At 41.5% G+C, this 26,939-nt stretch overlaps 1 protein-coding gene across 5 annotated transcripts; it reads left to right on the top strand.

Annotated features, from left to right (window-relative positions):
• Positions 1-1,973: 1,973 nt before the first annotated feature.
• On the top strand, positions 1,974-23,121 carry LOC311120564 (uncharacterized protein). Of its 5 annotated transcripts, none has more exons than XR_014612170.1 (3): positions 1,974-2,485; positions 9,075-9,161; positions 11,109-12,250. XR_014612170.1 is itself a non-coding variant. In XM_084195154.1 (3 exons), the coding sequence occupies exons 1-3, from the start codon at positions 16,470-16,472 to the stop codon at positions 22,148-22,150; spliced, it is 534 nt and encodes a 177-aa protein (XP_084051280.1). In that variant the 5' UTR covers positions 16,222-16,469; the 3' UTR covers positions 22,151-23,121. The 5 variants fall into 5 exon arrangements, 4 of the variants coding, with proteins under 4 accessions (XP_084051278.1, XP_084051279.1, XP_084051280.1 ...); XM_084195154.1 differs by lacking the exons at positions 1,974-2,485; positions 9,075-9,161; positions 11,109-12,250 and adding exons at positions 16,222-16,848; positions 21,025-21,097; positions 22,069-23,121; XM_084195152.1 differs by lacking the exon at positions 9,075-9,161 and having other exon boundaries at positions 1,993-2,485.
• The last annotated feature ends 3,818 nt before the right edge of the window (positions 23,122-26,939 follow it).

Here is a 26,939-nt window from a genome sequence, read left to right as displayed (position 1 = left end):
GTCTTCCAAATGGACAATGACCCCAAGCATACTTCCAAAGTTGTGGCAAAATGGCTTACAGACAACAAAATCAAGTTATTGGAGTGGCCATCACAAAGCCCTGACCTCAATCCTATTGAAAATGTGTGGCCTGAACTGAAAAAGCGTGTGTGAGCAAGGAGGCCTACAAACCTGACTCAGTTACACCAGCTCTGTCAGGAGGAATGGGCCAAAATTCACCCAACTTATTGTGGGAAGCTTGTGGAAGGCTACCCGAAACGTTTGACCCAAGTTAAACAATTTAAAGGCAATGCTACCAAATACTAATTGAGTGTATGTAAACTTCTGACCCACTGGGAATGTGATGAAAGAAATAAAAGCTGAAAAATAATCATTCTCTCTGCTATTATTCTGACATTTCACATTCTTAAAATAAAGTGTTGATCCTAACTGACCTAAGAAAGGGGATTTTTACTAGGATTAAATGTCAGGAATTGTGAAAACCAGAGTTTAAATGTATTTGGCTAATGTGTAGGTAAACTTCTGACTTCAACTGTACCACAGCACCTCGTGCCTTATTGCTTAAATATACCACATTACTTCTTACTAGTAATCCGTTTATTGTTTTAGAAACATGACATGCTCATCTGTTTTTTGTGTTATGTTGGTGTAATTTTAGCTAATTTTGTGTAATTTTTGGCTGGTAAAAAATCTGAGTGGTTGGTAGATTTTTTTATCTATCTGCCACAGTGGCTGGTGGACCAAAAAAGTTAATTTTAGGCCCTGTTGACAAGGGTCTTTACTTCAACATTATTGTATTTTGATGTATTTCTAATACCCTTTGACTTTTTCTGGTAGATGGTTTCTTAAACCCATTTTCCATCTGGTTGACCAGAAATCAAAGCCATTACTTTTTAAGATGAAAAATGGTTGACAACTGTATCTATGCCTTCATTTCCCAAAGATATAGACTCTTAGCTTTCATTTGACACCCAATTTGACATGCTCCTATGAACTTCACATGTTGGTGCTCATGGGTCCTTTCACATGGAAATGACCTGGGACACATGGTAAGCTTTAACTTTATGCTACACACGCATGGATAAGTTTTAAGGCATCATACTGTGAAATAAAGTAAATAAAGTGTTTGATCCTATTAGGAATGTTTCTGAGGTGTAGGAATGCTTTTGACAGACTGGTTTCGTCTGGACAAACAAAAAAACTCAAAACCTCTAACTATAAATTGTAGAAATTAATATACAAATATTGAAAGCATTTAATGAGAAAAAATTGGCAAACACACGAGACCAACTCAAGTTTGAATTCAGTCATGGCCGCTGCATTTCTTAATGAGCAAGATTGAAAACAAGGCCAAATCACTAAGTTCAGCCCTCTTCAAACTGTGTATTTTATTTTGATTATGGATTTTTATTGATTGAATACAAGATATTTCAAAATGTAAATTATTAAAAGGATGAATAGAATGTGCATTTCTTAAATTCTAACCTTGAAAACCTCTTGAATGTAGTTGTATTGTTTAATTGAGTTAATTTGTGTACTAGTCATCAAGCTAGAGGTGAAATGTGATGAAGTTGTTCTGAAAACATCATTGATAAGTTGTTGACATTAAAAACATTCACTACCTCATGAATGTTTCCATCAGTATCATTTCACCATGTCAACAACGTGTGCTGATTTGTAAAAAAAAATATTTGATTAATGGAATACATTTTTATCTGAATAGAATGTGGAACGCGGTTAGTGGAAGTTCATTATATACGTCTATATTATGTATTGTTACACCATGTAGGAGCAGTATAGACCTAGTCTGTTCATTATATACATCTACACTATTTGCAGAATTGGGCTGCCTGTGTAAACGAAAATGAAATAAATGACAAACATTTTCCTGAAAAGAAAATACATATTTCCTTAAACTGCATTACCCACTCCAGTCAGCAGATGGCGATATGATTTTTACAGGCGATACTGCCAGAGTGTGACGTGACGTGTAAGCTAGTGGACGGGACACTTATTCAACAACAACAGTTAATCAGCCACCTAGGTAGCTTGCTAGCCAACATAGCCGAAACATTTGAGCTTTTTATACGTTTTCGGTGTATATTAATGACTGTGTTTTAAACACACGTCTGTCGTATCTACTAGTTACCCATTTCCCCCTCCCTTCATATTTACGTTGTCAGTCAGCTGACTGGTTAAATTAGCACTAGGCTAGTCGCTTATGCTAACTATCTAGCTAGCTTAATAACATCCAGGACCATGAGCTCACTAAACTACTCCCCCCCTGCTAAAAAAGAAGAGGTCTGCTGGACTGAGAAACAGGGTCTGTGGCTTAATGTTGTCGTGAAAGAAGAGGAGGAAGAGGAAGATGTCACAGTGAAAGGCGATGAAGAAGCTTTCAGAGTGAAAGCGGAGGATGAGGAAGAGATTACTGTCACATTGAACGAGGAAGAAGAGGATGAGACTGGAGAGCTGATTAACACCAGTGAGTACTATCTTAAAAACAGGAGCACAAACTGCCAGTTGTTGAACTGATGTGTGGCAATGCGGAATTCGAACAACAACAAAATGGCCGCCATGACACTCGTTTTGATAAACCACTAAAGGTTGTGTGCTGGAGACACCGGTATGTAAACACTGTCAAATTCCATAAAAAAAGCCATGAATACAAGGACCCGTAAGATGAAAATAATAGTTTTAAGCAGGTTTTCAAACTACAGTGTTTGTTTACAAAAAATCATTAAACAAGATATCAGCCAAAAACGACGTGTAAATTAAAACACACATTTCAGTTTTCAATAACATGGCTGAATGGAATTTCTACTAATGAGACTCAGTGCATCCAATGGCAATGTCCACAATAGGTATAGAGTCCCACAGTGGCGGTGTCATAATACCCATAAAACCTAGCGTCAAACACGGAAATTGTTCCAATCGTTTTTCCACCATACATTTTTCCCATGGGGAATTTTAGAAACACTTAAAATAAGGGCTGTGTGTTGTGTAGGCTTACCCTGGCGTGACGTTTTGATAACCGTGTAAATGTATCTTGGACAAGGTGACTTTTATCAATATATTCAGCTCTATTTACTCTCAGATTCGAAAATGCTAATTAACATCATGCAAGACTACAAATCCCTGCAAGCTTCTGCACGTCCACTTGAAGAAAGTTTGCAGTATAACTGCAGTATGCTGCAAATACTGCGTCCAAATACGTTTTTTTTTATGCAGTAATTTTTGCAGTGTAACTGCAGGTACAGTACAGAATAACTGCACTTTTAATGCAGTTTCAAAATTATAATATTTTTTTGTGAGGGTCGTCTCTTGCTGGCACCTTTGCTAACAGGTATTGTGTCAATTTAAAACTTGGACGTGACAGTTCACAGAATTGTCAATTTAAAGACATTTAGGCAGTTTATTCGTTACTAAATCTAGCTAACATTACATTTATACGTGGTCCTCTGTAGCTCAGCTGGTAGAGCACGGCGCTTGTAACGCCAAGGTAGTGGGTTCGATCCCCGGGACCACCCATACACACAAAAAATGTATGCACGCATGACTGTAAGTCGCTTTGGATAAAAGCGTCTGCTAAATGGCATATTATTATTATTATTATTATTACATGTTACATTTTAGTCATTTAGCAGACACTTATCCAGAGCGACTTACAGTTAGTGACTGCATACATGTTTTTTTGTTTTGAATCAAACCCGCAACCCTGGCGTTGCAAGCGCCATGCTCTACCAACTGAGCTACACGGGGCCCCGTGATTACCTAGTTAATCCAGAGATTCTTACTTTTGCCTCGATTCGGCAGTCTCCTCCAGATCAGATCATCATGACATTTGTAGTTCTTTATGATAGCCACATTAGCAGCTAATTAGCGTTTCATTTTTTTGGGGGGGGTAAATACTGGCGAATATATTGATAAAAGCCACCTTGTCCTAGAGAGATTTACACGGTTATCAAAACATCACGCCAGGGAAGCCTTAGTGTTTCTAAAATCCTCTATGGGAAAAATGAATGGTGGAACCATTTCCTTGTTTGACCGCTAGGATTAATGGGTATTATGACTCATACTGTACTACTCTATAACACTCGGAGCTGCTTTTGGATTTGTCAGCTCCAAAGCAGTTACACCTCCCACATCGACTAGACTAGGGGTGCGTTTAGTTCGCTTTAACGTTTGTTACGTTGGGGAACGGTTTGTACTGAACGACACATTTCCCCAAAAACGTTATTGTATGTTCTTGAACAGGCTTTGATGTATGTTTGGTGGGTGTGCCGGGGTGTGGCTTGAAGCAATGAGCGGATTTGATTATTCTGATCCATGGGGGACCGGACAAAGGCCAGTCATGTCATCGGGCGAAAGCGGGGAGGGAAGAGTGCCCTTCTCAAATCGAACAGTAATCTGTGCCGCTCGGTCATTTTGTCAGCAAGGCATCGTGGTACATCATCCAAAAACATACAACATATTTTCTAACTAGTTTTAATTGGGAAGGCAGAACAATCTCAAAAGCAATAGTGAGTGACGTATTTCAAGGGCAGCGGTGCATTTTGATCCCACAACCCAATGAAAACCTGCAGACAATCGGATCTCCAAGGAATGAGTTTGTGTGAATTAGAAAAAAAAGAATGATCTGCTGTGCAGTTTGTGGTTATCATGGGTTAAGGCTAATCTGATCGAATCTAGGCCCTTGAGTTTGAAAAAAGTATATTTTTGTTATCAACGCAACAACCAATGGACGGCCAGTGGCGGCTCCTGAAAAAATTCTCAGGGGGGGCAATTTTTCTGATGATTTAGGTGACCTACACACATTTTAAAAAAGATATGTCCAGCAACAACATGAAGACAGGGGCAGCATATAAGTCAATACCAGAAGCATTTATTGACTGATCTCAAAAGTGTTGGCTTACCAGGGTTGGTGGAGCCCTCAGTTTCATCTTTGCCTCGCAAAGCTAACTCAAACTGGTGGTGGCAGAGAACGCCTTTGGTATTGTCCCATAGCACAAATCAAGAGTCCTATTTTTCCTAGTGTGACATTTCACATACTGATGGTATGTGCGCAAGACTTTGTGCAAGGTACAGTTGTTAAAATCCCCTAAAATAAATTTGGGTGCGTCGGGGGAGATGGATTCCAGTTTCTGTGACAGATTATAAATAATCTCTGATGCCTTTGTTATATTAGCTTTTGGTTGAATGTACACAACGGTAACAAACAATTGGGGGAACTCACGGGGCAGATAGTAAGGTCGCAGTGACACAGAAAGCAGTTCAATGTCGGGGGTACAGAGTCGCTCTCTTACCAGGATCGATTTACACCACTGGTCCCTGACAGACGCCCCCGCCGTGAAGTTTCCCTGTGACTGTCAGATCGCGGTCCGCTCTGACCAGGGTGAAGCCGGCCGGCTCCACTTCTCTGTCCGGGACTCTGTCATCCAGCCAAGTCTCAGTAAATGCCAGCAAACAGGCCTCCCGATATTCGTGTTGGAAGCGCAGATTCGCTGACAACTCATCCGCTTTCCCCCTCAGTGACTGGGCATTAATCAGCAAGGTGGTGGGTAAGGGAAGTTTGTTCTTAATTTTTTTAAAGTCGTTGTCTGATTCCCCCGCGTTTTCCACGTTTGCATTTGGGTTTGTAATCCACTCGCAGACAATCAGGTATTAGATGGGCCATTGGGATATCCATCGCGTTGGTATTTGAGTTGCATTGTAGTAAAAACTCCCTGCTGTATTGGATTCCGCTGCCAGCAGCGTTTTCATTATTTAGTCCGTTCGTAGCGGGTATGTACACGATCAACAAGATCAGTCCAACACCCCACCACTGGAAATCCATGGTTGGCAGAATGTTTGTAAACTAAGTGTACAAATTAAAAACATAAAATAACGCCACTAAGTGTACAAATTAAAAACATAAGATTAAAAACATAAGATAACACCACACCAAACGTCACACACACTGCAGGTCGCAACAGAGACGCTGCTACCCGCTCTTTTCTTAGTTACGTTCATGGTTATGTTACGTATGACGAAAGCGCGTAAGTGCAAGCCCTCAGAAACCCATAGAGATTGTATTGAAAGCTCTGATATTTGAAAAAAATAGATTTTACATGGGAGTCTATGACAGACTTCTGGGCGATTTTCAACCTGACTGTAATCGCCCCAAAAGGGGGGGGGGGGGCATTTGAAGCACGACTTTAGCCTGATTGGACATTTAGTGGCACTGTGGCAGATCAGACGTCTAGATTACAACACTGATAACTACTGTTGCCGTGATATAATTGATTAGAAAAAAAATCCCTTCCTTTTCCCGTTTGGCAGTGCGTCGCCCATATCGCCCTAATGAACACACCGCCCCTGTGGACGGCCTCTGACGGCGACGCCACAACCACTGGAGGTCCTCTGACGGTGACGCAACAACCAATGGGCGAACTCTGACGGTTCACGCTGGGTTCATCGCCCCAAAAAAGTGTCCCAGCGGTCAAGAAAAATGAAGATGCTGACTGCAGTAGAGTTACCGCCTGAGTCTGGCAAAATGGAATTGCGCGGTGCTGTAGTTGGTCTCCACCGTCTAGCTCATGCAGCAACACTGCCCAATGAACGAGGAAAGAGTGGCCGAGCACTGATAGTTATGCTAATTATTTCCATCTACATGGGAGGTGTGAATTGCAGGCTATTACCAAGTGCCATGTGCTCAGGTGCTAGAACCCACATGAGCCTAGCCATTAGCCTAGCCGTTAGCCTAGCCATTAGCCTAGCCGTTAGCCCAAACGTCCAGGTATTCTTATGTGGGTGAGTCAACTTATTTTAATGACATTATGTTGTTAACAAAGTGTGTTCAATTTGAAGTATAAATAAAAAATAAACTTTATTACATGAAACAAAATGTTTAATCATTTTGGGACTGCAGGAAATAGGTTGACTGCTATGTTAAAAAACTACATTAATGGTTGCTTCGGTTGTCAACAGCCTTTTGTCTATTGTAGTGTTTTGACTGTAGAAAAACAGATCTCTAAAGTTGTCCCAGGCGAGGCAGGCAGCGTGTGAGGGAGGGTTAACTGGGCAGGCGCCTTACCTAGTCAGTCTGGAACACGACCAAGATCTGATGTGAAGTGGACAAAAGATGTGATTGGTCAAAAGGCCAATTAGTGGGAAAAACATCAGAATTGGACTGCCAGTGTAAACGCAGCCATAATGACATCGTGGGACCCTGATCTGTACCACACAGAAATGCATAATGATGGAAATGAATGTCATTATCTACATGGGGATGTAGCCTGAATAGGTACACAAAGGTAGAAATATGTAATATATCCTCTCATCAAGGTAATAATGTATTTTTAGTTACTTATATGGAAATAAACATGAGTTGTGTTTAGTTTATTCCTGTATGTAACCCGTGCTGAAGGGGTGTATGTTAACCGGAGACAGCGGCTTAGACCGCTATCCAACACTATGCCACGGCAGGTTGGCATTGGAGTCACCTGGAAGCATCAGCCAGACCAGGGTTGTTTAAACCACCTCTCAAATACAATCAGATACAGCCTGCACAGATAAAAAAAAAAAAATGCTGATTTTATATCATTACTTCAGTGAATCAATGGTTTTCCCAAAATTTTTAAGAATCATATACAGTGAGGGGAAAAAAGTATTTGTTCCCTTGCTGATTTTGTACGTTTGCCCACTGACAAAGACATGATCAGTCTATAATTTTAATGGTAGGTTTATTTGAACAGTGAGAGACAGAATAACAACAAGAAAATCCAGAAAAATGCATGTCAAAAATGTTATAAATTGATTTGCATTTTAATGAGGGAAATAAGTATTTGACCCCTCTGCAAAACATGATTTAGTACTTGGTGGCAAAACCCTTGTTGGCAATCACAGAGGTCAGACGTTTCTTGTAGTTGGCCACCAGGTTTGCACACATCTCAGGAGGGATTTTGTTCCACTCCTCTTTGCAGATTTTCTCCAAGTCATTAAGGTTTCGAGGCTGACGTTTGGCCACTCGAACCTTCAGCTCCCTCCACAGATTTTCTATGGGATTAAGGTCTGGAGACTGGCTAGGCCACTCCAGGACCTTAATGTGCTTCTTCTTGAGCCACTCCTTTGTTTCCTTGTCCGTGTGTTTTGGGTCATTGTCATGCTGGAATACCCATCCACGACCCATTTTCAATGCCCTGGCTGAGGGAAGGAGGTTCTCACCCAAGATTTGACGGTACATGGCCAGTCCATCGTCCTTTTGATGCGGTGAAGTTGTCCAGTCCCCTTAGCAGAAAAACACCCCCAAAGCATAATGTTTCCACCTCCATGTTTGACGGTGGGGATGGTGTTCTTGGGGTCATAGGCAGCATTCCTCCTCCTCCAAACACGGCGAGTTGAGTTGAAGCCAAAGAGCTCTATTTTGGTCTCATCTGACCACAACACTTTCACCCAGTTCTCCTTTTAATCATTCAGATGTTCATTGGCAAACTTCAGACGGCCCTGTATATGTGCTTTCTTGAGCAGGGGGACCTTGCGGGCGCTGCAGGATTTCAGACCTTCACGGCGTAGTGTGTTACCAATTATTTTCTTGGTGACTATGGTCCCAGCTGCCTTGAGATCATTGACAAGATCCTCCGTGTAGTTCTGGGCTGATTCCTCACTGTTCTCATGATCATTGCAACTCCACAAGGTGAGATCTTGCATGGAGCCCCAGGCCGAGGGAGATTGACAGTTATTTTGTGTTTCTTCCATTTGCGAATAATCGCACCAACTGTTGTCACCTTCTCACCAAGCTGCTTGGCAATGGTCTTGTAGCCCATTCCAGCCTTGTGTAGGTCTACAATCTTGTCCCTGACATCCTTGGAGAGCTCTTTGGTCGATCACCTGGGAGCCAGAAATCTTTCTGATTGAGAGGGGGTCAAATACTTATTTCCCTCAATTAAAATGCAAATCAATTTATAACATTTTTGACATGCGTTTTTCTGGATTTTTTTGTTGTTATTCTGTCTCTCACTGTTCAAATAAACCTACCATTAAAATAATAGACTGATATTTTATTGTATTTTTTCCCCCCACCTTTATTTAACCAGGTAAGCCAGTTGAGAACAAGTTCTCATTTACAACTGCGACCTGGCCAAGATAAAGCAAAGCAGTGCGATAAAAACAACAACACAGAGGTACATATGGGGTAAAAAAACATAAAGTGAAAATATACAACAGAAAATATATATACAGTGTGTGCAAATGTAGCAAGTTATGGAGGTAAGGCAATAAATAGGCTATAGTGCAAAATAATTACAATTAGTATTAACACTGGAATGCTAGATGTGCAAGAGATTATGTGCAAATAGAAATACTGGGGTGCAAAAGAGCAAAATAAATAACAATATAGAAATGAGGTAGTTGGGTGGGCTAATTTCAGATGGGCTGTGTACAGGTGCAGTGATTGGTAAGGTGCTCTGACAACTGATGCTTAAAGTTAGTGAGGGAGATAAGAGTCTCCAGCTTCAGAGATTTTTGCAATTCGTTCCAGTCATTGGCAGCAGAGAACTGGAAGGAATGGCGGCCAAAGGATGTGTTGGCTTTGGGGATGACCAGTGAGATATACCTGCTGGAGCGCAGACTACGGGTGGGTGCTGCTATGGTGACCAATGAGCTAAGATAAGGCGGGGATTTGCCTAGCAGTGATTTATAGATGGCCTGGAGCCAGTGGGTTTGACGACGAACATGTAGTGAGGACCAGCCAACAAGAGCGTACAGGTCACTGTGGTGGGTAGTGTATGGGGCTTTGGAGACAAAACGGATGGCACTGTGATAGACTACATCCAATTTGCTGAGTAGAGTGTTGGAGGCTATTTTGTAAATGACATCGCCGAAGTCAAGGATCGGTAGGATAGTCAGTTTTACGAGGGCATGTTTGGCAGCATGAGTGAAGGAGGCTTTGTTGCGAAATAGGAAGCCGATTCTAGATTTAACTTTGGATTGGAGATTCTTAATGTGAGTCTGGAAGGAGAGTTTAAAGTCTAACCAGACACCTAGGTATTTGTAGTTGTCCACATACTCTAGGTCAGACCCGTCGAGAGTAGTGATTCTAGTCGGGTGGGCGGGTGCCAGCAGCGTTTGATTGAAGAGCATGCATTTAGTTTTACTAGTGTTTAAGAGCAGTTGGAGGCTACTGAAGGAGTGTTGTATGGCATTTAAGCTCGTTTGGAGGTTTGTTAACACAGTGTCCAATGAAGGGCCAGATGTATACAAAATGGTGTCGTCTGCGTAGAGGTGGATCTGAGAGTCACCAGCAGCAAGAGCGACATCATTGATATACACGGAGAAAAGAGTCGGCCCAAGAAGTTGGCTGGCTTGCTAGCTAGCTACTTCCAGACACAAACGAGAGAACACCTCACTCTGACCCTTTTACTTGCCCTAGCAGAGCTGGTTAGTTTGGCTGTTTACATGTTATCTAGAGCGTTCGTGACTATCTATTACTTTTTTGGCCAATGTTTACTGACACTGGTCATATTCAACGGGTGTTTCGCGTTCGTAAATTCATCAGTTATTCTACGCTCTGGCACACTCCGACGAGAGTGCTCTGAAATCGGAGTGTATATAGCCAGAGTGAATTTGCGAATGCAAGAGATATGCTAACTGGATAACAGTCGTTCTTGCTAGCCACGTTATGACTGACTTGTGATCATTGCCCTTGCTAGTCTGATTGTATTGACATTCCCAGCCTTAGTTACATTCGTCTGTTTTTGTCCAAAATATTGAGTCATTGAAACTGAAACAGTGCATCCTGAATGGAGGCAGCGAACAACGTACCAGGCCAGCTGTAATTTACAACCTGAGAGCAATATGTTTTTTGGACTACCAAAAAAATGTATTGGTGAATTATATTAATCATCCATTGAACTGCATCCATCTATTCTGCCAACAATGTCTTAATGTACGTCATGAAATATTGTTGAGTCAAATATAACCTATTTTTTGTATAACCTTGGTTGGTTTTGTAGCATTAACTGGGAATTTGATCATTTTTACTGATATTATGATTGTCTGTTTGTTTCATATCTGCAAAGTAGTTTAAACACTGTCAGTTCAACTTTAAATAAACACTCTGTCTTTGGCAGGAGAGAGACCAGACTCAGAGGAACCAGAGCCAGAGATGTCCGAACCAACGAGACGACACCACTGTTCCCACTGTGGAAAGAGCTTTAACCAGTTAGGGGACCTAAAAAAACACGAGAGAATACATACAGGAGAGAAGCCTCACCAATGCTCCCAGTGTGGACAGTGTTTTACCTGGTTACAGAATCTAAAACAACATCAAATAATACACACAGGCGAGAAACCTTACCAATGCTCTCAGTGTGAAAAGGCTTTTACCCGGTTAGCACACCTGAAAGAACATAAAATAGTACACACGGGAGAAAAACCTTTCCACTGCTCTCAGTGTGAAAAGAGTTTTACCAAGAAAGGGATCCTAAAACAGCATGAGAGGACGCACACAGAAGAAAAGCCCTACCACTGCTCCCAGTGTGGAAAGACATTTTCCTTAACAAAGTACCTGAAAGAGCATGAAAAAACACATACAGGAGAAAAGCCTGGAAAGAAGCTTTTTCTTTGCTCCCTGTGCGGAAAGAGTTTTACCCAGTCAACCCACCTGAAATCACACAAAAGAACGCACACAGGAGAGAAGCCTTATCAATGCTCCTTTTGTGGAAAGAGTTTTTCTCAATCAAGTTGTCTGAAAAAACATAAGAGAATACACACTGGAGAGAAGCCTTACCACTGCTCCGTGTGCGGAAAGAATTTTAACCGGTTAGATTACCTGAAATCACATAACAGAATACACACAGGAGAGAAGCCTTTACACACAGGAGAGAAGCCTTTACACACAGGAGAGAAGCCTTTACACACAGGAGAGAAGCCTTTACACACAGGAGAGAAGCCTTTACACACAGGAGAGAAGCCTTTACACACAGGAGAGTAGCCTTTACACACAGGAGAGAAGACCTCATTGTAAATACGATTTTTTTCTTAATTAACTTTTTTTTTATATATTAATAAAGAAGAAACCTGTGTCTTATGATGTAGTTCAGTGGTGTTCCGAATGAACTGTTTTATGCTGTTTTCCCATTTGATTAAAGTGTACTCAAAAATACAATCTCAAGACATTGAATATGAAATACATTGGTTTGAATGTAGAGTACCAATATGCCAGTTTGAATGTGTATGCTCTCTGTGATTACATGGTCATTTTCCAACTATGCTCTTTGTGTGTTGTGTGTTCATCTGTGTGTCATTCCTCGAGCACTCGAGCCATTTGCGAGTGATGCATTTGCTCTATTGTTTACGTTTTGCTTTCGATGATGTAACTTCCAGGCTTTAAGGGAATAGTATGGTCGCATCTAGATGTGGAAAAAAAGAACAGGCAAGCGAAAAAAATTTGTACAATTAGGACATTTCTCCAAAAAGTACGATCTTTGTCCCCATGTGCAGTTGCAAGCCGTAGTCTGGCTTTTTTATGGCGGTTTTGGAGCAGTGGCTTCTTCCTTGCTGAGCGGCCTTTCAGGTTATGTCAATATAGGACTTGTTTTACTGTGGATATAGATACTTTTGTACCTGTTTCCTCCAGCATCTTCACAAGGTCCTTTGCTGTTGTTCTGGGATTGATTTGCACTTTTCGCACCAAAGTACGTTCATCTCTAGGAGACAGAACGCATCTCCTTCCTGAGCGGTATGACAGCTGCGTGGTCCCATGGTGTTTATACTTGCGTACTATTGTTTGTACAGATGAACGTGGTACCTTCAGGCGTTTGGAAATTGCTCCCAAGGATGAATCAGACTTGTGGAGGTCTACAATGTTTTTTCTGAGGTCTTGGCTGATTTCTTTGGATTTTCCCATGATGTCAAGCAAAGAGGAACTGAGTTTGAAGGTAGGCCTTGAAATACATCCAAAGGTACACATCCAATTGACTCAAATGATGTCAATTAGCCTATCAGAAGCTTCTAAAGCCATGACACCATTTTCTGGAATTTTCCAAGCTGTTTAAAGGCACAGTCAACTTAGTGTATGTAATCTTCTGATCCACTGGAATTGTGATACAGTGAATTATAAGTGAAATAATCTGTCAACAATTGTTGGAAAAATCACTTGTGTCATGCACAAAGAAGATGTCCTAACCGACTTGCCAAAACTATAGTTTGTTAACAAGAAATGTGTGGAGTGTTTGAAAAATCGAGTTTTAATGACTCCAACCTAAGTGTATGTAAACTTCCGACTTCAACTGTATGTAGGTGCATCACTCTGGAGAACCTTAAGTGGTGAGCAGCACAATCTTACATTTGACCCTAAACAGTAAACCAATAGAGGCTGAATGAAACAGGGGTGATGTGGGTTTTGTAGTTTGTGAGATTATTCTGTCAGCTGCATTGTGGATTATCTGTAGTTTAGACAGGAGCCTTACTGCGATTCCTGTCAGCGGCATTACAGTAGTCAAGTCTCTTGATGTTGTGCTTCAATTTAGAGGCTAGTGTCAAAAATGTGTCGCTGCTCAATTTTGCGGAAATATTTTATATCGGACATACAGTGCATTCGTGATGTATTCAGACCCTTTGACTTTTTCTACATTTTCTTACATTACAGCCTTTTTCTAAAATTGATTACATTGTTTTTTTTCCCTCATCAATCTACACACAATACCCCATAATGACAAAACAAAAATAGGTTTTTAGAAATGTTAGCAAATGTATTAAAAAATAAAAAACGGAAATATCACATTTACATAAGTATTCAGACCCTTTACTCAGTGCTTTGTTGAAGCACCTTTGGCAGCGATTAGAGCCTCGAGTCTTGTTGGTTATGACACTACAAACTTGGCACACCTGTATTTGGGGAGTTTCTCCCCTTTTCTCCGCAGATCCTCTCAAGCGCTGTCAGGTTGGATGGGCAGCGTCGCTGAACAGCTATTTTCAGGTCTCTCCAGAGATGTTAGATCGGGTTCAAGTCTGGGCTCTGGCTGGGCTACTCAAGGACATTCAGAGACTTGTCCGGAAGCCACTCCTGCGTTGTCTTGGCTGTGTGCTTAGGGTCGTTGTCCTGTTGGAAGGTGAACCTTCACCCCAGTCTGAACATTCTGGAGCAGGTTTTCATCAAGGATCTCTCTGTACTTTGCTCCGTTCATCTTTCCCTCGATCCTGACTAGTCTCCCAGTCCCTGCCGCTGAAAAACATCCCCACAGCATGATGCTACCAGGTTTCCTCTGGAAGATGGTTGTCCTTCTGGAAGGTTCTTCCATCTCCACAGAGGAACTCTGGAGCTCTGTCAGAGTGACCATCGGGTTCTTGGTCACCTCCCTGACCAAGGCCCTTCTCCCCGAATTGCTCAGTTTGGCCAGGCAGACAGCTCTAGGAAGAGTCTTGGTGGTTCCAAACTATTTCCATTTAAGAATGAAGGAGGCCACTGTGTTCTTGGGGACCTTCGATGCTGCAGACGTGTTTTGGTACCCTTCCCCAGATATGTGCCTCGCCACAATCCTGTCTCAGAGCTCTACGGACAATTCCTTCGACCTCATGGCTTGGTTTTTGCTCTGACATGCACTGTCAACTGTGGGACCTTATATAAACAGGTGTGTGCCTTCTTTCCAAATAATGTCCAATCAATTGAATTTACCACAGGTGGACTCCAATGAAGTTGTAGAAACATCTCAAGGATGATCAATGGAAACACGATGCACCTGAGCTCAATGTGGAGTCTCATAGCAAAGGGTCTGAATACTTCTATAAATAAGGTATTTCAGTTTTTAATTTTTATACATTTGTTAAAATGTCTAAAAAACTGTTTTTGCTTTGTCATTATGGGGTATTGTGTGTAGATTGATGAGGAAAATGTTTTATTTACTCCATTTTAGAATAAGGATGTAACGTAACAAAATGTGGAAAAAGGGAAGTGGTCTGAATACTTTCCGAATGCACTGTAGCTATTGCACCATACACAGTTTTAAGGGCCATCATACTCTGTAAGGGCCGCCAAATGAGCAGCGACGCTCCTTTGGGTGTAAACTTAGTGGATTTGGAAACTAGTTCCTAAGTAAACTAGTCCCCCCCCCCCCCCCCCTTTACTGCCACACAATGTACAGAAAATGGTGTATGGTGCAATAAATGAAACGTTGTCCACCATTTAGGGTTGAAAAATAAATGACAATATTTCATAGAAATGCTTTTAATTATTCTTTGTATGACAACTAGTATAAAATATATTGATAATTGTGCACATTTTCCATCATTTTCGCCCTAATTAGTCATTTTTACAAAGTATACGTGACCCATTAGTTCTTAGTCCAACACTAAATATAGGTGTACTTGATATTGCGTGCCCAGCAGAGAAGTACTCCCCACCCCACTTTTACATCGGCACAAATAATCATTTTTCCCGTAAAGTGCTATATTTGTACCATTTGGTGTCCAGGCCCCCCATTTTAAGTTGTTTGACCAGAGTAAAATGCCAGCAACACTCCGAGCCCCATGAAATGACACAATATATACATTCTACAGACCTTACTGAGTATTCACTACAATACTTTTACTGCGGCACCAAGAATCGTTTTTTCTCTATAAGCCAATATGAATTCCATATACAGTGATTCACATTGGGGGCATTTATTTCACCTTGGAACATGTTTTAAAACCCACATTTTAATAAAAATATGAACAAATATGAATCAAGGTTAATGTTTAAATAATTCGTTTTCATATATCATCAGTTATTGGCATGTTTCTACTTTGATGTGGGGGACGTTTATTTATCTAGTGCTGCGTTCAAAACAAGTTCCCGAGTTGGAATTCTGAGTTGGATGACCGTTCAAATCAATTTTTCCCAGTCGGAGCTCGTTTCTTTTCTCAGATTTCCCAGTTGTTTTGAACGCGGCATAGAACTGTACCGCAGGAATGGAACGTAAATCACAGAGGTATAGATGCTGCAGAGAAGTACTTGTGTGTATGAGATTTTACTGCAGAAGAGTTACAAGGTGTTTCGAACGATAGTGTCACGTCCTCCCAGGCTGCTGGCCTGGTGTAGGATCAGATAGGTCCAAAGTAGTGGAATAGTGATGAGGTTTTATTGGGTGTAGTGAATTACAAAGTGTAATGAATTCATACTGCAGAGTAGGCTGATACACAGCCATGCAGTAGGTGGCGGCATGCACCGGTAAACATTTGTTTGCGGACCGCCAAAATACCAAAGAAGAGGAAGAAGAAGCTGCTCTAGTCGGCCATTTCGTGAGCTTGCTAGCCAACGTAGCCGAAACATTGGAGCTCTTTAGACTCTTTCGGTGATTATTAGCCACTGTGTTTTAAACACACTTCTGTCGTATCTACTAGCTACCCCTTTTAATAACATATTTACGTTGTTTTTGTTAGTCAGCTAGCTGGCTTGTTAAATTAGCAGTAGCACTAAGCTAGTGCTAACTAGCTAGCTAACGTCCTCGACCATGAGTTCACAGAGCTACCCCCCTCCTGCTAAAGAAGAGGAGGTCTGCTGGACGGAGAAAGAAACTCTCGTGAAAGAGGAGAAGGAAGAGGAGGCTGTTACAGTTAAACAAGAAGTAGATGATGAAGCTGTTACATTGAAATTAGAAGAGAAAGAAGTTACGGTGAAAGAAGAGGAAGGTGCTTTCAGAGTGAAAGAGGAGGAGGATGTTACTGTGAAAGAAGACGGGGAGGAAGAGGAGGATGCAGTTTTTGGAGTGAAGGAGGAGGAGGGGGAGATGACTGAGGAAGACGATTTTGGAGTGAAGGACGGGGAGATTACTGTCACGTTAGAGGAGGAGGAGGAGGAAGAAGAGAAGACTGGGGATCTGATTAACACCAGTGAGTACTGTCATTAAAACAGGGGCACAAACTCTGCTGTTGTTGAACTGTGTGGCTTTAAACGGGCATTCTACACTTCACATCAAATGTTATTGATCGCGTACACATATTTGCAGATGTTATCGCAGGTGCAGCGAAATGCTTGTGTTTCTAGCTCCAACAGTGCAGTAATACTTAGCAATACAAAACAATACATACAAATCCAAAACATTTAAAGAAGGAAATTAAGAAATATCAGAACGAGCAATGTCAAAGTCTGGAATATAAATATATAATGGTGTGTATGGACAGTATATTAATAAAAAAGGTGGGTACAGCATTAGTTATATAGGATGAGCAATAACTAGAATACAGTATATACAGTGGGGAAAAAAAGTATTTAGTCAGCCACCAATTGTGCAACTTCTCCCACTTAAAAAGATGAGAGAGGCCTGTAATTTTCATCATAGGTACACGTCAACTATGACAGACAAATTGAGGAAAAAAAATCCAGAAAATCACATTGTATGATTTTTAATGAATTTATTTGCAAATTATGGTGGAAAATAAGTATTTGGTCACCTACAAACAAGCAAGATTTCTGGCTCTCACAGACCTGTAACTTCTTCTTTAAGAGGCTCCTCTGTCCTCCACTCGTTACCTGTATTAATGGCACCTGTTTGAACTTGTTATCAGTATAAAAGACACCTGTCCACAACCTCAAACAGTCACACTCCAAACTCAACTATGGCCAAGACCAAAGAGCTGTCAAAGGACACCAGAAACAAAATTATAGACCTGCACCAGGCTGGGAAGACTGAATCTGCAATAGGTAAGCAGCTTGGTTTGAAGAAATCAACTGTGGGAGCAATTATTAGGAAATGGAAGACATACAAGACCACTGATAATCTCCCTCGATCTGGGGCTCCACGCAATATCTCACCCCGTGGGGTCAAAATGATCACAAGAACGGTGAGCAAAAATCCCAGAACCACACGGGGAAACCTAGTGAATGACCTGCAGAGAGCTGGGACCAAAGTAACAAAGCCTACTATCAGTAACACACTACGCCGCCAGGGACTCAAATCCTGCAGACCCAGACGTGTCCCCCTGCTTAAGCCAGTACATGTCCAGGCCCGTCTGAAGTTTGCTAGAGTGCATTTGGATGATCCAGAAGAGGATTGGGAGAATGTCATATGGTCAGATGAAACCAAAATATAACTTTTTGGTAAAAACTCAACTTGTCGTGTTTGGAGGACAAAGAATGCTGAGTTGCATCCAAAGAACACCATACCTACTGTGAAGCATGGGGGTGGAAACATCATGCTTTGGGGCTGTTTTTCTGCAAAGGGACCAGGACGACTGATCCGTGTAAAGGAAAGAATGAATGGGGCCATGTATCGTGAGATTTTGAGTGAAAACCTCCTTCCATCAGCAAGGGCATTGAAGATGAAACATGGCTGGGTCTTTCAGCATGACAATGATCCCAAACACGCCGCCCGGGCAACGAAGGAGTGGCTTCGTAAGAAGCATTTCAAGGTCCTGGAGTGGCCTAGCCAGTCTTCAGATCTCAACCCCATAGAAAATCTTTGGAGGGAGTTGAAAGTCCGTGTTGCCCAGCAACAGCCCCAAAACATCACTGCTCTAGAGGAGATCTGCATGGAGGAATGGGCCAAAATACCAGCAACAGTGTGTGAAAACCTTGTGAAGACTTACAGAAAACATTTGACCTGTGTCATTGCCAACAAAGGGTATATAACAAAGTATTGAGAAACTTTTGTTATTGACCAAATACTTATTTTCCACCATAATTGGCAAATAAATTCATAAAAAATCCTACAATGTGATTTTCTGGAATTTTTTTTCTCATTTTGTCTGTCATAGTTCACGTGTACCTATGATGAAAATTACAGGCCTCTCTCATCTTTTTAAGTGGGAGAACTTGCACAATTGGTGGCTGACTAAATACTTTTTTTCCCCACTGTACATATGAAGTGGGTAAAACAGTATGTAAACATTATTAAAGTGACCAGTGTTCAAATACTATGTACATAGGGCATAAGTCTCTAAGGTGCAGGGTAGAGTACTGGGTGGTAGCCGGCTAGTAACAGTGACTAAGGTTCAAGGTTGGGTACTGGGCGGAGGTCGGCTAGTGGTGACTGTTTACTTTCTGATGGCCTGGAGATAGAAGCTGTTTTTCAGGCTCTCTGCCCCAGCTTTGATACACCTGTACTGTCTCCACCTTCTAGATGGTAGAGGGGTGAACAGGCTGTGGCTCGGGTATTTGATTTCTTCTTAGCCTTCTTGTGACACCGGGTGCTGTAGATGTCCTGGAGGGCAGTGTGCCCCCGGTAAGGTGTTGGGCAGACCGCACCACCCTCTGGAGAGCCCTGCGGTTGCGGGCGGTGCAGTTGCCGTACCAGGTGGTGATACAGCCCGACAGGATGCTCTCAATGGTGCATCTGTAGAATTTTGTGAGGGTCTTAGGGGCAAAGATGAATTTCTTCAGCCTCCTGAGTTTGAAGAGGTGCTGTTGCGCCTTCTTCACCACACTGTCTGTGTGGGTGGACCATTTCAGGGCGTCAGTGATGTGCACGCAGAGGAACTTTAAACTTTTCACCCTCTCCACTGTGGCCCGTCGATATGGATGGGGTGCGCTCTCTCTGCTGTCTCCTGAAGTCCACGATCAGCTCCTTCGTTTTGTTGACATTGAGACAAGCACACACGCACATACTCCAACACACTCAACCCCCCTCCTCCACAATCCACCATAAAATCAGATACTCAATGGCTGTTATATCCCAGAGCCCAACTCGAGAAATAACTTGATTTACAAGTGCACATACAGTTAAAGCTGATTGAGAAAGCATGCAGATTGAGCAGAAATTGATAACAATGTGAGATTTGATTAATCTACTTAATCTATGTCAAGTCCTAGGTGATGGAGATCAGATCCACCATCTTCACCTGAGACACAAACACTCTGATCCCCTGTTGTAACCATTTTCCCGTGCGGTCAGACCTTTGATTATTTTGTGCCACCTGGGCCACAATGATAAACCCCCTCTCTGATTGTCCGAGTGTGACCCCCTCCCCATGGGTTACTGCAGCCAGTGTTGGTTGCCAGCACTGCCACTACCTGGGTGGGCGTACCCCACCGGAATCCCCACTGGCTAGGTAAAAAGTCGTCAAGGTTCTCATTAGCAGCTTTGAGAATTTCCTTGTATATTATGCTCTCCCATCAGGGGGCTCTGGCTTTGTAGGACCAACCCTGCCAGGCAGGCTCAGAATCTTGAGGGGGGCGGTGCTGCTCAAGTAGGTCTCTAACCGCATTTATTTCTCTGTTTAGGCTGCATATTCACAGCAGGTCCATAAAAGAGATGGGAACTTCTCTTTGGTGTATGGGTTGCTCAGGTGGGTGTCCAGGTTATAGGGTTAGGGATCTTTCCATCATGATAGGACAATGAAAAATTAGATTAGATGTATACTGTATTTAAAAATGTATATCCCTCATCTACACAAAATTGAAAGCTCTCTCTCACTACCCCTGCTCATAGACCCCCCGGTCGGCTCTGGGATATGCAACCATTTCCCCTCTCACTCACTTAACGCCGCACCTTTTCAAGCACCTTTTCAAACACAAAAATGCACACCACATGGTTGACTGCGGAAGAAATGGGCCGAGCGTGCAAAGGCACCCGCATCCACATCTGGAGCAGCCGCAAGGGGGAAAGGACGCCAGAGAGAACACGGGACCAACCACAACAACCATCCGCCAAAACAACAACCTCCCGCCAAAAAAGACATGTTCGAATTATTTGTATTTAAAGATGTATTATTCTGCTTGTTATCTTTTCTTGTTATATCGTTTTATCCTTTTATAAAATACTATACTTACTATAAATGTTATTTAATATTACAATCCCTATCATTGCTAGTATCAGGTGCTCCAATATTCGACTCCTCTATTACAACTTTTAGAATAGCCACGGAGTAGTCTTTGTGTCTCTGAACATTTGGTTGTCAATATATAGTTTATCCACCACGAGTGCAACACGTTTCCCTTTTCATCTGTTTTCCTTGAAGATTGGATACAGAGCATTGTTTATGCAAACAAGCCATTTGCCACAGCGCAAAATTAGATTATTAGAACAATTCGCCAAAAGCCACAAAATAACCCTTAATGGATTTCTGCAGATATGTCAACACCACGGGAGTCCACTTACATTTGGGAACTTTACAGTCCTATTGATCAAACAACCATGAAAAGGTAGGCTCTCTCTCCCTCAGTTATGCACATCAACAACAACAAGGTCAACAACTAATGCTAGCCAGAGCAAGATGAGCTCAAATCTAACGAAGGAACATTAGATAAACCCCTCTCAAACTTTTACAGCTAATTTCGCCATCAAAATTGCACTGATAAACTATGGGGAATTGTAGCCTACTCGCCCTTCTGCAGCTTGTCCCAACCTAGCAGCCAAGCTAACTGGCTAACGTTGGCTGGCTTGCTAGCTAGCTACTTCCAGACACAAACGAGAGAACACCTCACTCTGACCCTTTTACTTGCCCTAGCACAGCTGGTTAGTTTGGCTGTTTACATGTTATCTAGAGCGTTCGTGACTAACTATTACTTTTTTGGCCAACGTTTACTGACACCGGTCATATTCAACGGGTGTTTCGCGTTCGTAAATTCATCAGTTATTCTACGCTCTGGCACACTCCGACGAGAGTGCTCTGAAATCAGAGTGTATATAGCCAGAGGGAATTTGCGAATGCAAGAGATATGCTAACTGGATAACAGTCGTTCTTGCTAGCCACGTTATGACTGACTTGTGATCATTGCCCTTGCTAGTCTGATTGTATTGACATTCCCAGCCTTAGTTACATTCGTCTGTTTTTCTCCAAAATATTGAGTCATTGAAACTGAAACAGTGCATCCTGAATGGAGGCAGCGAACAACGTAGATTTTTGGACTACCAAAAAAAAATGTATTGGTGAATTATATTAATCATCAATTGAACTGCATCCATCTATTCTGCCAACAATGTCTTAATGTACTTCATGAAATATTGTTGAGTCAAATAGAACCTATTTTTTGTATAACCTTGGTTGGTTTTGTAGCATTAACCTGGAATTTGATAATTTTTACTGATATTATGATTGTCTGTTTGTTTCATATCTGCAAAGTAGTTTAAACACTGTCAGTTCCACTTTAAATAAACACTCTGTCTTCGGCAGGAGAGAGACCAGACTCAGAGGAACCAGAGATGTCCGAACCAACGAGACGACACCACTGTTCCCACTGTGGAAAGAGCTTTAACCAGTTAGGGGACCTAAAAAAACATGAGAGAATACATACAGGAGAGAAGCCTCACCAATGCTCCCAGTGTGGACAGTGTTTTACCTGGTTACAGAATCTAAAACAACATCAAATACTACACACAGGCGAGAAACCTTACCAATGCTCTCAGTGTGAAAAGGCTTTTACCCGGTTAGCACTCCTGAAAGAACATAAAATAGTACACACGGGAGAAAAACCTTTCCACTGCTCTCAGTGTGAAAAGAGTTTTACCAAGAAAGGGATCCTAAAACAGCACGAGAGGACGCACACAGAAGAAAAGCCCTACCACTGCTCCCAGTGTGGAAAGACATTTTCCTTAATAAAGTACCTGAAAGAGCATGAAAAAACACATACAGGAGAAAAGCCTCGAGAGAAGCTTTTCCTTTGCGCCCTGTGCGGAAAGAGTTTTACCCATTCAAGGCTCCTGAAATCACACAAAAGAACGCACACAGGAGAGAAGCCTTATCAATGCTCCTTTTGTGGAAAGAGTTTTTCTCAATCAAGTTGTCTGCAAAAACATAAGAGAATACACACTGGAGAGAAGCCTTACCACTGCTCCCTGTGCGGAAATAATTTTGCCCGGTTAGATTCCCTGAAATCACATAACAGAATACACACAGGAGAGAAGCCTTTACACACAGGAGAGAAGCCTTTACACACAGGAGAGTAGCCTTTACACACAGGAGAGAATACCTCATTGTAAATACGATTTTTTTCTTAATTAACTTTTTTTTTTTTATGAATAAAGAAGAAACCTGTGTCTTGTGATGTAGTTCAGTGGTGTTCCGAATGAACTGTTTTATATGCTGTTTTCCCATTTGATTAAAGTGTACTCAAAAATACAATCTCAAGACATTGAATATGAAATACATTGGTTTGAATGTAGAGTACCAATATGCCAGTTTGAATGTGTATGCTCTCTGTGATTACATGGTCATTTTCCAACTATGCTCTTTGTGTGTTGTGTGTTCATCTGTGTGTCATTCCTCGAGCACTCAAGTGCCATTTGCGAGTGATGCGTTTGCTCTATTGTTTACGTTTTGCTTTCGATGATGTAACTTCCAGGCTTTAAGGGAATAGTATGGTCGCATCTAGATGTGGAAAAAAAGAACAGGCAAGCGAAAACAATTCGTACAATTAGGACATTTCTCCAAAAAGTACGATCTTTGTCCCCATGTGCAGTTGCAAGCCGTAGTCTGGCTTTTTTATGGCGGTTTTGGAGCAGTGGCTTCTTCCTTGCTGAGCGGCCTTTCAGGTTATGTCGATTATAGGACTTGTTTTACTGTGGATATAGATACTTTTGTACCTGTTTCCTCCAGCATCTTCACAAGGTCCTTTGCTGTTGTTCTGGGATTGATTTGCACTTTTCGCACCAAAGTACGTTCATCTCTAGGAGACAGAACGCGTCTCCTTCCTGAGCGGTATGACAGCTGCGTGGTCCCATGACCGAAGGCAATTGTCACAATATTTTTTTGCGTCATTGCGGTTCTACAGTGGACATGTACCTCTTGTTCCAGCCTCTGAACAGCGACGTATGTCTGCTTTATAAATATGGATTAACTGAGATGTGAAGCTCCTTTTAAAAAATATGAATGAATTGAGCGAGCACACCTCACGTTCCCCTAGTCTCTGGCACAGCCCACAGACTCTGGGACAAGTGGGCCGCCCAACAACAATAACAACAACCCCCGGACTTGAAAGCAAGTTCGCAGCACTTTGGTGGCAGTCAGAGTAGCGTTGCTAATCGCTACGGAACTCAGATCACATATCTGTTTTCTTGCTTACCGTTTCACCATCAGCCCACCCAGCATTGCAGACATACAGAAGTAAACCACAGTAGCAACAGGTTATAAACAGGAAGTAATAAGCTCACACGTGAAGTATGTTTGTAGATGGTTACAAATTAACTAAACCTAGCCCTTATCCGAAACGTAGTCAAATATGACTTTGCAAATCAGTTTATCTATGAAAGCGCATTGACACGGATTTCCACAAAATGAATTATTGACTTAAATCGTTGTACAACATCACAGGTAAGCTCAGCATTACTTTCAACTGACAAGTCATGTTTCTTATTTTTACTTCTTGCTAGTGTGGTATCTGAAGAATTATGACTTTGCAAATGTTTTCAAGTGGAACCTGAGAGGATGTTTATTCAGTTTTAGAGGGAGCAGTTTTAGAGGGACACACCATAGAACAGAGGAAGTCTGTTGTGTGGAGACAGGGGATTGGTCTGTAGGGGAACACCCATATCAGATTACATAGAATATATACCACAGTTAGGACAGAGGAGAAGCAGAATAATCAGATTTGAGATGGGGCGATTATTCTCCGGGTATCTGCAGGTATCTGTAAATCGATGCTGTAACCCTTTGTTATGAATAAACCTTATGATGACAATACAGCGTCAGCGGTTCGCCTTGGTATCACAGCATAATTATCAACGTTTACTCGACACAACACTAGCTTTAGCTCAATGCTTGGTAGCTTTTAATAATAATATAATAATAATAATATGCCATTTAGCAGACGCTTTTATCCAAAGCGACTTACAGTCATGCGTGCATACATTTTTGTGTATGGGTGGTCCCGGGGATCGAACCCACTACCTTGGCGTTACAAGCGCCGTGCTCTACCAGCTGAGCTACAGAGGCCCAACTAACGTTACTTGTTAATGGCCCTTATAACTAACCTGGTGAAGGCTAGTTAGCTGGAGCGATGGTCAGGTTAACATTAGCCACCGAAAACCTAGCAATTCTTCTGCACAAGTGGGGACAGTTCAGGCTGAAGAGTGAGTTTTACACATTCCCATGTGCTCCATATAGCAAAGAAACTGTATTGGAAATGTAGAGATACAGTTTTCTACTGTTTCATTTGGATTTAATTTACCTTCTGCTTTATGATTTTTTAACCTTTTGGATTTGACCTTTTGGCTATTTCATATCACTTGGAACCTGTTCTACCTCACCTGGATTACAACGCTTTCTTTTACCACTTTCCATCCTGAAATCTGTGTGACAAACAATGGACATTTCCAAGGTAGCACATATATGGTTCTCGGAACGTTGTTTCTTAGAGCTTGGTGAGAGCGTGGTTGTCATGGTTATTTTGCATACAACCTTCCCACAACGTTCTGGGAATGGTGCAGGATAGTTGCTTGGCTTTGGAACATTCTCAGCATATTTAAGGAACTTGACAAAATAACTTTATTTTCTTGGTATTTCATTACTTTAACAGAACATTTCTTAAAAGTTAAAACAAGATTATCTTTAATTACATTTTTGTTCATGTTCTAGGAACATTCTCTAACTGGTTTGACGTTGAGAACATTCTCAAATAGTTCAGAGAACGTTAAACAACGTTCTTTTGTGGTTTCCTCATGGTTCTATTTAAAGTTATGGTCTTAGAACAGTAAGAAAACGTTCCATAAAAACCATTAACGTTCTAAGAATGTTATTTAAAAACATATACATTCCGTTCTCAGCGTCCAAAAAAACTTTCTCTACCCTTTATCTTGTTAAGTGTGTTCAGGTGTGGCGGCAGCGCCCACTAATTGGTCACACCTGATCTTAATGAGTGCTTGTTTCTTTTTGAAATGGGGTCTGTTTGAATAGACTAAAATGAACAGCTTTGAATGAGTTAGAGAAAAAAACTCCACCCTGGTGGCACAGTGGACTAATTCCATGGATAGAGACCGCAAGATCATGGGTTGGAATCTCACTAAGCCATAGAAATAGATGTGACAATTGCCTGCTAGGGTGCGTTTCCATGTAACTATTTTGTGTCGATAAAAACAGCTGGACGTAATGATGTCACACCTAAAATAAAACACATTTTTGCAAAAACCTTCATTGTCGAGTGAGAATTTAAGTGTTTCCATTACCCATTTAGGCAAATGTCGTATTCATACATTTGCAACAGCCTGAATTCCCTCATACCTATCTGTTTCATGTCTCAGGTAGCCAGCGAAATACAGCATGGATAGAATACAATAATAATTTACCAATATTTGCCATATTCTAATAATTCTCATGTGCCAACGCACCGCCACGGTCCCGTACCATGGTGAAACTTGCACTCCTGTAGAGCAGAAATAATTTGATGGTGAGACTTGCCAGCCAACCAAAAAAGCAAGGTGAAGCAATTCAGGCATTAGAAAAATCCTTGTCCTGCAAATAAAGTCTTTTTTTTTAATTTTGCAAGTAGTAGGCATTTAGAATTAAGTTTATAGTTATGTGATGACATCACCTGCCCCCCCGCTACCCTTCAAAAGGTATTTGGCAATCATCATTTATTCTAAAACACTGTTTCCATCATTTGTTGCAATAAAGAAAGTTAAAACAAAAACACCAGTCATACGGATAAAAATGTTGTCGATCTTTAGAAGATTTCTCCTGTTTCCATTACAAATGTTGCAAAGATTTGTTTTCGCGCGACATTGATTTTGTCGAATAAACCTGGGTGAATGAAAACCTGCATACTGATGCGGTGCCAAAATAAAAAAAGAAATGTGTTTGAATGACTAATGCCTAAGCAAATTCATTTATATGTGTCCTATCTGTGCTTGGAGTGCAAGACAGTTAACACAAACTAAGCTAGCAGTGTTATTAAAAGTCTTATTGAAACATTCAGTGATTTTTTTTTTTTTTTACACCAAATAACCTATAATTTCCGTTATCAGAACATGAGGAAAACGTTCAGGGAACCACAGTAAAACGTTCTCAGAACCTCCCTGTGACCAAAACATTTACTTTCCCATTTTTCTCTT

The sequence above is a fragment of the Coregonus lavaretus genome (assembly GCF_964263955.1).
Source record: "Coregonus lavaretus genome assembly, contig: HAP1_SCAFFOLD_47, whole genome shotgun sequence".
NCBI lineage: Eukaryota > Metazoa > Chordata > Actinopteri > Salmoniformes > Salmonidae > Coregonus > Coregonus lavaretus.
Note: the sequence above shows the minus strand (reverse complement) of the source record. Positions and strands in the feature narration are given on the sequence as shown.

Coding starts and splice junctions, on each gene's coding strand:
- LOC311120564 (XM_084195151.1), top strand. CDS start 16,470: ATGAGTTCACAGAGCTACCCCCCTCCTGCTAAAGAAGAGGAGGTCTGC. Junction 16,849..22,068: donor TGGGGATCTGATTAACACCA/GTGAGTACTGTC, acceptor TGTCTTCGGCAG/GAGAGAGACCAGACTCAGAG.